The sequence below is a fragment of the Grampus griseus genome (genome assembly GCF_964374135.1).
Source record: "Grampus griseus genome assembly, chromosome: 2".
Classification (NCBI taxonomy): domain Eukaryota; kingdom Metazoa; phylum Chordata; class Mammalia; order Artiodactyla; family Delphinidae; genus Grampus; species Grampus griseus.
The window spans coordinates 125,705,327-125,717,454 of NC_139018.1; the positions used below are offsets into that span (position 1 = coordinate 125,705,327).

At 44.4% G+C, this 12,128-nt stretch overlaps 1 protein-coding gene across 1 annotated transcript in view; it reads right to left on the reverse strand.

The window, feature by feature from the left end:
* Window positions 1–673: 673 nt before the first annotated feature.
* ALDH1A3 (aldehyde dehydrogenase 1 family member A3) overlaps window positions 674–12,128 on the reverse strand; it is a 36,005-nt gene continuing 24,550 nt past the window's right edge. Inside the window, exons 10-13 of the mRNA XM_082648270.1 lie at window positions 10,324–10,488; window positions 8,773–8,930; window positions 7,923–7,997; window positions 674–2,613 (exon numbers count right to left, since the gene is read on the reverse strand). Of these exons, the coding sequence (XP_082504396.1) occupies window positions 2,541–2,613; window positions 7,923–7,997; window positions 8,773–8,930; window positions 10,324–10,488 (471 nt within the window). The 3' untranslated portion in view covers window positions 674–2,540. The remainder of the gene's footprint in view (window positions 2,614–7,922; window positions 7,998–8,772; window positions 8,931–10,323; window positions 10,489–12,128) is intronic.

Consider the following 12,128-nt stretch of genomic DNA (forward strand, 5'->3'; position numbering starts at 1 on the left):
TCATGGTAAACCAAATGAAGGTAATGCCATTTTCCTTGAATTTTCTGCTCACATTTTGATTGGGAAATGGGAGGTTTCTAAATGCATTAAAGCATACACAAGTGCATATATTAAAAGGGATCTGATCCAAGCCTCCCTTAAATTTTCTCTGAAAGGGTGGAGCTTTACCTCTACATGGCCAAAATGATATGGACTCTCAACACGAGAGGCATGGTTGAACTTGGTGGACCTAACCAAGTACAGGAATGTTCTCGATCCAACTTCAGTGTCAGCATATGACTTGGTGATTGAGGCTTACTGGTTTGAAGCCTTAGAAACTTTAGGTAAGTTAAACCCAGACACCGAGATCCTCGTGGAGAAGTGGCAAAAATGGATGCTTGTGCACACAGTTGCAGGATACAGTGTCTTCCCTAAATCCCCGTGCAATCTTCCCCACCATTTCCCACACTCACATCTCTTCATCACTTTATGATAAAAAGGGACTGAGTCAGCTCAGATGACAGCTTCAACTTCACCAACTAAGATGCAGAGCCTCTGAGGCCAAGCTTGCTGCCTGGTCCACCCCCAAAACCATAGAAGTGAGTTTCACACTCAAGCTAAGAGTGGGACTTGATGGATTGAGCAAATGTAATTTTGTCCTTAAGTGATTGATACCACTTTATTACAAGCCATTTTGTACCAAAGTTCTAAGAAAAAGGTCAGCCTCAGAATGAAAAGGGGTCTGATCTTTAAATGAAAAAACATAATTTTCTCAAATATCTGATTTTATTTTATAGTTGTTGCATTGTTGAACACAATCTGCAGTTAGGGTCAGAATTCCCAGGCCAGTAGATTTTTTAAACCATACCACAGGAGTAAACCTTAACAGAAGTGAAATCTAATACTATATAGATAAATACAGTATATTACAGAAGGTTAAATACATCACCTCTGTTTACTTACAACTATAAAAAGATACATTATACCAATTATAAATAATGTAGCATTTCATATTAAAGCCATTATTGTACAATGAAAGAATAAGAACCCTCTAATGTATTATTATCAAGGTTAGTGTTTATAGTTACTTGAGAAAAATCCTGAAAATTCAGTGTATGAAGTCAAATCCTGATTTAACAAGTGACTGATAATCTAAGTGATGTGTTAACTGATTGAGAGAAGGTGAATTGCATAGTGCATATTTCCACCAAGAATGATAACCTCACTTCACCTAAGACTTTCTCTATACATACACTGGTTTTGACACTGACCTCCATTTTATTACTACCGCCCCAATTTAATTCTCAAACATAACTTAATTCTCAAACATAAGCACCGTTAGAAAAGTACTAGTTAGTAATAGTAAAAGTATCTGAATAACACAATTTCAGTTTGGTTTTGTGTTTTTAAAGCTATATGGGAACACTTTCAGTTTTCCAAGTTAAAACTTGGAATTGCACATCCTTTGGATACACAGAGGAAAAGAAAAATTCACAACCTGTTATTGCTGTGCTCAGGCCACTGTAGTAGCAGACCCAGTTCCTCCATGAAGTCCAGATGTTATTTGTTAATCAATCACTAATTAATATCAAAGTAGGACTTTGAAAAACCAGGGTTGTATTATAACAGCAGTCTTTTCAGTTGTGTACGTCTTACTAAAGTGTTGATACCCCAACTGGAGAAAAGGAAAACTACATAGGCAAGTGGTAGAAATGCATAATTGGGAAAAGCAAATTATGGCTCTAATTTGTAAAATGTGGGACTTAATGATCCTAGGATTTGCTATACTGTTGTAGTGTTAGAGCACTGGGTCTTTAGCAGCGATGGTGACACTAGTGACATTTCCTGCCTAAGAAAGTGCCTTGGTTAAGGTAGACAATGACATAGCATTAGATAAGCTCTTTGGGCTGTTGATTTGGTCACATTCCAAAGGCAGTATTGGTTTTAAGCTGAGTTCCATTGTCAATGTCAACATACAGTCCTTGAAGACCATTCACATCCAAGGCCTTCAGGACCCTTCCATGGTACGTGCTTCCCCAAAGCTCCCCACATCTGATACTCCCAACCTTGTTTTTAACTTTTTTTTAAACTTACTGCTATTCCTTCCCACTGAATGGTAGGAGGGGCTTGTTCTGTGGGCAGGTAACCCTGAGGAACCCGCAGGTACAGAGCCCTGTTTGCAGAACACGCAGGGATTTTTTTTTTCCAAATTCTTACTGAAGTCAGAGTCAACAAAGCATTTTTAAGCTACTGCTCGATACTTCAAATACCACTTCCTGTTGACAACACCCTGAGCCTCCTCACTGTCCCTGGGATCTTGTGGAAAGTGGAAAACAGAAATGGCCACTAGTCCCATCCCCAAGCAGGACTACAATTTCACACACAACATTTTGGTCAATAAAACAGGAGTGTGAGAGGAAAATAAAAATCGTTCAAATCCAGTAGATTTAAAGTCTCCAGAAGAAAGCATCCCAGGAAGGTCAGAATGTAGGTTTCTCTTCAGCAAGTTAGATCTGCCACATTCAGCTGTCAGATGTTTGAGGAAGGAGCCTGCCTTTCCTTCAGGGGTCCTTGTCGTCGAGTTTGATGGTGACAGTTTTCACTTCTGTGTATTCAGCCAGCGCATATTCACCTCTGTGATCACAGAAAAGAGGGAGATATAACATGGGCAGGCACTTAGCTATTCTGTGTGAACCGAGTTCTAATGCTTCACAGGCTAGTACTCTGTTGGGCAGTCTGGAGTCTGTGCAAAGGCCAGAATGTGAGGACTTAATAGAGTCTAAGGACTGTAAGACCATTAGTAAGTTTAAGTACCTGGATATGTAACTGAAGGTTAAATGTCAAGTTTTGTGTGTGTGTGATGCTTCTGAAATATTCAGAAGGACTAAGGGTTTGCCTTCAAAGGATGAAGGGGATTTAAAACAAAGTGGTAAATCCCTGGGTGGAGCTGCTTGAAGAGACAGAAGAGGCAGAGGCCCGAAGCTATTGACCGGGTATGTGGCCAGAGCATCCATGTTGGGCAGGGACATAGAGGACCTGGAGCTGGGGACCAGCTGTAAGAAGAGTGAGGCCAGTATGGAGCGGCAAGGGGCGCGGACGTTAGCAGAGTGGACATGAGGAAGTCCGCAGCCTTTGAGTCCATGTTTCTGGTATACATCCTTTCCTTAAGTCTTGCAGAGCCCAGTGACCCATCTCAGGCATCATGAGTCATCCTTAGGGCAGATCCCCTTCCCAGAACCGAGAGGTGGCTTTGGATCGATTTAAAAGCCTCTACAAGACTTGCTCTGCCATTATGTAAATAAGAATGTGCACCTGTTTAGGAAAAGAGGTGGCCATGGAGGCTCTGTAGCTAGAAACACTCGAGAGAGAATCCCATCTCATCCCTTAGACCAGAGCTTCTCAAAGTGTGGCCCCCAGACCAGCAGCACCAGCCTCACCTCAGAACTTGCTTGAAATGCAGAGACTCAGGTCCCCCAGACCTACTGTGGTAGGCAGAATAATGCCCCCCCCTCAAGGCGTTCACATCCTAATTCTCTGAACCTTTGAAAATATTAGGTTATATGACAAAGGGGAATTAGGGTTGCAGATGGAATTAAAATTGCTAATTAGCTGACTCATGTCAGATATTTATCCTTCAGAACCGTGAGATAATACATTAATGTTGTTTAAGCCACTAATTTTGTGGTTATTTATTGTAGCAGCAATAGAAAATTAATACTCCTACTGAACCTAGGGGTGGGGCCCAGAAATCTGTGCCTTAACAGCCAGGGGATTCACAAGCCATGGGATTCTGAGGTAGCTCAAGCTGGATAACTACTGGCTTGGATCTATGCAGTTAAGGCAAGTTTTTTTGCCTTCCCTGAGCCTCAATATCATCATCTGTAAAATTGGAATACCATCACCTCCCTACAGTTATAATGATTAGAGTTGATTCAAATAGAGCAAATTTACCTACTATGTGCTAGGTAAAAAGTAAATGGTAGAAAGTAATATTATTATTTTATTGTTAATATGTCATTGAGTTCTTTGGTAGTGTCCTAAAACGAAGTTCAAGAATGATACATGACAATGGGTGAATTATTTTGTAATTTTTTCTAAACATAACAAAATATAAAAGCCATATACAGAATGCTAAATTCAACTTTTGCAGAGCAGAAAACTCCATTAAAAAACCCAAAGGCGAATTATAAACTAGAAAAAAATTACATTTACAACACTGTGTGAGAAACGTAGTGCTGTTTTCCTTAATACACAAAAAGCTCTTACAAACCAATTTAAAAAAACAAATGGAAAAATCAACAAACGACATGAATAGTCAGTTTGCAGAAGAAAAATAAAGATTACCAATAAGTGTTAATAAGGTGCTCAACCCCTTACAATTAAAGGAATGCAAACCAAAAGAGTGGGAGCCCATTTTTCATTTGCTGGATTACCCAATTTTGGGAATTTATTCTGAGAACAATTCCCCACAAGTGCATAAAGATTTATGCGCAAGGAAGAATATCAGCATGGTCTGTAGCAGCAAAACCCCTTGGAAATAACTCAAAAGTCCATCATAGGAGACCACCAATAAAAAGAAGGTTAGGATATCCAAAACCCATTCTTAAGAGCAAAAAGTATTTTCCTCCCAAGTCATTTGAAAACAGAAAAAAAACACGTTTACATCCATTGTATGTATAGAAAATGTACAATAACCTTTAAAAATGAGCACATCGTATTGTACTGTAAAAATTCAACGCAGTTAATGATTTCTCAACTGCATAAAGAAAGAAAAGCAAACCAAGTGATAAAATCATGCTGAATTAGCACATAACTAGTAAGTCCAATATGAAATCACTCCTGTAAGATTAAGTGCATGAATCACCTCATTCTTTTTATTCCTGCAGTCACCGCCCTAGTTCAAGTTCTTGTCATTCTTATTTAACCCCCTGTGGCCCTTCCTAAATGGTTTCTCACCCAGTTGTGACCGCCTTGGCGCTCACTCATCCATAAGCTCAGCCTTTCTCCCATTGGACCTCACCAGAATGTTGGGGGCATTGGCACTGCTGTTTATAGAGTTCACTACTGTGTGCTCAGAGCCTAGCATGTGCCTGGGGCATCAAAGGTGCTCAGTAAATATATGCCAGTGAACAAATGAACAAGTGAACAAAATGAATAAAATGGATGATGGGACAGTGGTTACCTCTAACAAATGGGATTGAGGGTCAGGGGAGGGAGACCTTGACTTCCCACGTGTCTCTACAGTGTGCATTTTTTTTTGTTACTATATTGCAAAGCAAAACAAAGAACTAAGAAAAGTGTCCAGGAGGAAGAGAAATTGCAGGCTTCATCCCAAGACCTGTACAGGGAGAGATCCCAGAGGGGCTGGTGGGTGGGCGGCAGATAGCCAGTCCCACCCAGGCGGCCGGGGATGGGGAAAACCATGGAATCCACCGCATAGTGCTCCAGCATAAAAAAGGGGAACTCACTGCAACATGAAGACATTAATTAGAGACAACTGAAAACGGAAATTTGTTTTCAAGCCAGCTTCCAGTCTCCTTGTGAATTATGTTAAAGTACTTTATCAAAAGCTTTGGGAAAATATATGCCAAGGGTCGAAAAAACAGACAAAAGTCCCAATTTTGGCTAACCGGCAGGATGACACACGGACTGAGTGCAGCGGATACTCCCCTGCCCTGTTCTGCAGCGGGCAGGCGGTGCCACCGGGGATGCGGAGGGAGATGCAGGTGAGAAAAGCAGTAATAGTGGGTGTGAGTCAGTTGCCTAGAAGTCAGGTGGGCCCCACACACCCTTACTGCATCCAAGGACATCTGCTTTGGGGACTGAAGTTCTTGCTGTGGGAGGAGGCTGTGCCTGGCCTCTGTGAGGAAGGCCTTGTGGGGTTCTGGGTCCCCCAGCTGTCACAACCTGACTGGTTGAAGCAGCAGAGCGAGGAGACAAATGACTCTGTGTACCCTGGCTGGCTTCCTCCCAGGTGGCTCACAGAGGTGACCCCTGCTGAGCAAGGCCCTGTGGTGTGGTGGGTTTAAGAGTTCAATCCCAACTCTGTCACTTACTGGTAGTGTGACCTGGGTAAGGCACAGGACCTCTCTGGGCATCCCTGAGTTTCCTCATCCAAAAACAGGGGTAGCAGTAGTACCTACCTGCAGTAGACTGAACATGTGTGTCCCCCTGAAATTCAAATGTTGAAGCCCTAATCCTTAATGTGAAGAAATTAGGAGGTGAGGCCTCTAGGAGGTGATTAGGTCAAGAGGGTGGAGCCCTCAAGAATGAGATTAGTGTCCTTATAAAGAAGACCCCAGAGAACACTTTCTTCGGGACACAGAGAGAACATGGCTGCCTGTGAACCAGGAAGAGGGTCCTCAACAGACACCTGGATATTGAGCCTCCAGAAGTGGAGAAATAAATGTTTGTTGTTTAAGCCACCCAGTCTACTGTATTCTGTCCCAGCAGCCTGAATGGACTCAGATTATCCCAGGGACTGTTGTAAGGACGGCATGCCTTAACATGTGCAAGGCTCTCAGATAGAGGTCGGCAGAGTCTGTGCTCAGCAAATGTCAGCTGTGGCCAGTGCTATTGGTGGGCCCTAGAGGTGATGCAGGTAATCCCAGCCCAGGTCTCATGTCCCTGGTGGACAGGTGAGTGTGAAGAGGTAATGAACAGAGGCTCACAGAACACAACACAAACAAGCCATTCAACAGAGGGAACAAGGTTTCTGTAAAGGGTCTTCATGGCCAAGAATTTACTGAGGTTCTGGAAGGTCAAACCAATTTTAGGAATTAGGGGGACACAAATGGACACACTCTACTCAGATGTTCAGATGGCTCTGCTGTATTGCCACGAGTCAGGATGAATGAGAAAGAAGGACTGAGAAGGGGGAAGGGCCCCCAATTCCCTGGAGACTGGTCAAGAGCATTTGCTCAGGGATGGAAGCCAGCCCCGTTCATTCCTTCATACATCTTGATTAAGAATCTGGAAGGGTAGCTGCCCAAAGGCCCCACTAAGGCCCAAGCCAAGGGGAAGCATTTGAGTGCTCCTACTGGAAGATGTACAAATAAGTACGAAGTGATGCATCTGTATATAAATAATACAAACTGTTTAAATAAGAGGAAGAGCTCAGAGTCCTTTGAGATGTTCCAGGAATGACCCTGTGTGTTGTCACAGATGGTTTCCCTGGGAAGATTGATCCTACAAGCTATTTGTCCACAAAGGCTAATAAAACCCCAACGACCACCAAGAAAGATGTGGGAGAGAAGGCAGCATCTGGCTGGAAACCACAGCGTGCCCACCCCCAGAACACTCCATCCAGCTCTAGGCCTGGGTCTTTTATCTTGGGCCAGACACAGAAGATCCATCCATTAGTCTAGGTCTATGGAGCACAATCTCCCAAAGGGCAAGACAGAAGGGCACCATGAAGGAGTGTGCGGTGGGTTTGACAGAGGCTCGGAGGTCCAGCATGTTGCAGTATCCCTCTGAAAAGGTACTGAGGAGGAGCCAGAGTCACCCACGCTCTGTCCCTGGGAACTTACTTATGGGCAGAAGGGCCACAGCCTGACCTGGGAGACAGCCCATCCTCCCTGCTGAGGGCCAGGGTTTGAGTGAGTAATGACATCCTGCGTCTGGTGGAAAGTGCACTTCCCAGCTCTGCCCTGTCCTGCAGTGAGCCTAGGTCAAGTACCTACTGAACATCTCCACATGGGATGGGTGCTGGGGAGGAGACATATGCTGAGGCTGGGGGTCGGTCCTGGGGTGGCGTGAGGATGAGGGTAGGGAAGGGCAGGAAGGGGAGAGAAGATGGGGGACACGGCCCAGCCCAGGGGGAAAGCACAGCACAGGGGAGAGCTCAGTGGACTGGAGGGTGGGCCACCATTCACCATACACTGCGGACCTAGTGTATCTTTTATCGGCCCTGCTGACAGGCATGGAGTGACAGAAACACTTACAGTTCTCTGCCATTCCCCGACATTTTAAAGCCACCAAATGGAGCCTGTGCGTAGATGGCATTGTAGCAGTTGATCCTGGAGAGAGAATAAAGAGAAGTTCAGGGTCACCAGGAGAGGACCCAGCTGGACCTCAGGTGTTGCAGCTACTAGGCACTTGGTGTAGAGCGTCACCTAAAGGAGACTTTTTGTCAAGGTTTAATCATGAAAACAGTGTTTTTGATCTCTGCCTTCTTGCTCTTACCACCAGAAACTAAAATTTGAATATTCTGAAGTATAAAGCTTCTCACTGGGATAGGAAGGGAATGACAAAGGGAGAAAAAGGGAGAGGAAAATTATGGCGAAGGGAATAAGAATTAGCTCTGAAATGAGACAGGCCTGACCTCAAAGTTCTCCTGATTCTTGGCCTCCAATTCATATTTATCTTCTAATATTATCTTTAAAATGGGGATGGTGTAATCAGCAGAATTATTGGCGAAACAGGAACTTTCATCCATACTTTGCACAAGAGCATGTGCTGCTCTTAGAATTAGAATAAAAAATAAGGGGTGGCCCAACACGGTGGTCAAGAGCATGGGCATCAGAGCTGGACAGTTGGTCCTGAGCTCTGCTCTGCCACATACTAGCTGTGTGACCCTGGGCAAGTCACACAGTCTCTCTGTCTCTTGATTTCCTCATTTGTGAAATGGGGGCGATAACAGTACCCCTCTCAGAAGGTGGTCATGAGGATGGAGCAAAGTGCTTAGACAGTGCTTGGCGCATAATGTACAACTAAAAGCTCTTTGTTAACAGAAGGGTAAGGAAGCCAGCTGGCCGGCAGCTCAGGGGGGCCGAGCACTCATGCTCTACTCACCAGACAGTTCCAGACTCTAATGCGGAAGCCAGCTTCAGTGCTTTGTCGAGGTTTTTTGTGAACACAGCTGCTGTTAGTCCGTATTCAAGGCTATTTGCTCTTTTTATCACTTCTTCGATATTTTTGAACTTCAGTATTGGCTGCACCGGTCCAAAAATCTATGATTAATTGGAAGAATGGCAGTGAGAACCTGCTGGAATGAAGCATGTATGCCCTGAGCAGGCACTTCCTTCGTTTATGCTTTTTTCAAACACCCACAGTGCTCACACGCACGAAGAGGATAACTGAAGGAGAGAGTCCAAACATCTTTTTAGCTGTGTGATGGTTGAAATCCCAAGGGAAAGACTGAATTAAACAAAAATAAAAAATAACAACCAAAATAATACGTTGGGTCGAAGCTCTCTCAATGTGGTCAGGGCTTCTAGAAGCCCCAGCTTCAAGCTTTGGAGGAGCCCCTGCATGCTGGGATGCACTGAAGACAAAACCTTGGAAGTCATTCTTGGAAAGTTATTGTGAAGGGTGTTTGCAGGCACAGACTGCAGGCCCTGGTCTTTTGGTGCTGCATTTTCTATCAATGAAGATGACCTAAAATGTTTCCCTAATAACTCCCAGGGGAGGGGATGAGGCAGTGTTCCTCACCATCTACAACATAGCAAAGGAAAGGAAAGAGCTACAGGCTGAACATTTAAAGGTGATTTTGAAAGGAGCTTGTAACTGATTCAATGCTCAGCACCATAGCCCAGCAGGACAGGGTCAGCCTGCTGAAATACCTGCCCTGGTTCCCACAGAGCTTGTCATAGAGAGGTTTAAAGAGCTGAGTCTCATGCCATCAGGGTACAGTTAGTAACGCATAAAAATCTCAAGGAGAAAGTGTATAAAAGGCTCGAACCGGGAAGACTTAGGCAATGATTCACTCTTTCGTGTGCCCCAAAAGGCCACATTCCGGGGTCCAAGCACCTGGGACTCAGGTGCGAACCAGTTGTAACTAGCTTAACAGTGGCACTGAAAGACACGGTTAGAATTACGCTCTTATTGGGGGTCATCTTAATTTCCACCATTTCTAAGGATGCCCATGATGGAAAACTTCAAAGAGACTTCTAGCCAGGACATATTTTTGGAATGAACACTTGTCATTTAAGTTCGGTCTGGGGGAACTGAAGGCAGCTTTGGGCCCTGAATCCATGGCTCAATTCCTGACAAAATGCACAGGTTGCAATGGCCCTCCACCCTAGGCTAACCTGAGGACATGTTAGAAGACAGAAGAGGGATTGTTGTTCCCCGGAGACAATGAGCAATGGGTGGAACTGGGGGCTAGGACAAACTCTACACAGGGCTCAGGGGTCCCAGGAGCAGGACGGCTTCCCAAAGGACCCCTAAGGAGAGGGAAAAGGCCACAGGAAAAAGGAAAACAGTCCCTTCACAAAGATTTCTGGGATCCCTGGGCCCTGGAGAAGACTCAGGTTTGAAAGGCCCAGCCCCCTTCCCCACCCCCCTGGGCCCCAGCTCAGCACAGGGCCCCACAGGACATGGTTTTTCCTGCAGCCCCAGTACCTCCTCTTTGGCGATCCGCATGGTGTCGGTAACTTCTGAGAAGACAGTGGGTTTGATGAAGAGCCCCCTGTCTTCCATGGCCGAGCCCCCATATTCCAGCTTGGCTCCCTCCTTCTTTCCACTCTCAATCAGATCGAGGATTTTGTTGAACTGCTTCTGGTCAATCTGTAAAACAGTGAGAGGTAAGCCCGGCTTCCTTCTGGGAGGTGACTACCAACTTATGTGTCCAACGGCCTCCTATGTGATCACTGTCCTACCCATCATGTTTTGGCCAAGAAAAAATTGATGTACCAGATGTTCCCTGTATGCAAATATTCCTCTGATGCACAAATCTGGGCTCTTTGGAGCAGGGGAGAGATGGGCTTTTCTCATCCTCTCCAGGTGTAGGTTTATTCATACACCCTCCATGCTGTTAAGCAAATCTGTGGGTGAAACAAGATCTGAAGTAGTCAAATTCTTTGTTCTAACTCTTCCATCCTTCTAGGGTTGCCAGATTTAGCAAATAAAACCACAGGATGCCCAATTAAATTTGAATTCCTAAAAAGCAATGAATGATTTTTAAAGTATAAGCATATCCCAAACAATACTTGGGAAACACTTACACTAAAAATGTATTCACTGTTTATTTGAACTGGGTGCCATGTATTCTAACTGGCCACCCTGCACCCTGCTCCTAGGGCACCAACAGTTATTGGAATTCTCCATCCAGAGTGCAGAGAAGTGAGAAGTAAATCTGACCACCTTACTCATCACCCCTGGACACAGAGTAGAGGCTCAAGGTGAGGTAGAGGGGCTGCTCCTGGTTGATGGGGAGCCAGCTCGTCAGAAGGGCTCCATCTTCTGTCACCTTGTTTAGGGGTCTCCTGGGCTGGGGTGTACCCTGTACCACCAGCCTAACACCCAGCTTGTGGATGTTGTATTCGACCGGCTGGCAAAGGGCACCTCTCTGGGAGACTCAAGGGGGGAAGTGCTCTTCCCACCAAAAGTGATCCCTCTTCCCAAATCCGTGGGAACCCTGTTCTTGACCCTGACCCTGTTGCAAATCCCCTCCCTCTGGCTGGGAGAGACAGAGCTTTGTTAGATAGGTTTGCTATAGCTGTGACTTTCAGATAAAAAAGTGGTTTAATTTAAGCAAATTTGAATAAAAAAATAAGCAAACCCAATGGTGCATTTGGATGACTGTCTGTCCCTGAGGAGTAGGCTGGCTTTCTTGGAAGGGGTGGGCACAAACCATGCAAGCCCCTTGACCAGTCATCTTATGAAACGTGGATCCAGTGTTAAAACACCAGGTTGGATCCATACCTCACACTCTGTACCAGGATAGATTCCAGGTAGATCAAAGACTTAATCATGAAAGATGAAGTCATAAAAAGTTTTCAAATTCTCTCATGTGGGAGAATGCCTCCATAAGTTTGGAGTGCTGATGGCCTTTCTATGGCTTGAAATCCAGAAGCCAAAAGAAAAGATTAATAAATTTGAGAACGTAAAAAAAAAAAGAAGGCAAAAACAGCATAAGCAAAGTCAAAGGGCAAAACAACAAACTGGAAAAAATTGACATATCATAGAAATAGCACTAGTATGTAAAGAATTCTCTCTAGTATGTAAAGAATTCTTAGAAGTGACAAAAAAATGATCAGCAGTACAAGAGAAAAATATGCAAAGCACTTGCACAGTTGATAGAAAAGTAAATATAAATGGCCTTTAAACATGATAAACATGATAACAAATGGCCTTTAAACATGATAAGATGTTCTACCTTACTCATTATAAGAGATATATGTACATTAAAAACAAATGAGATATCA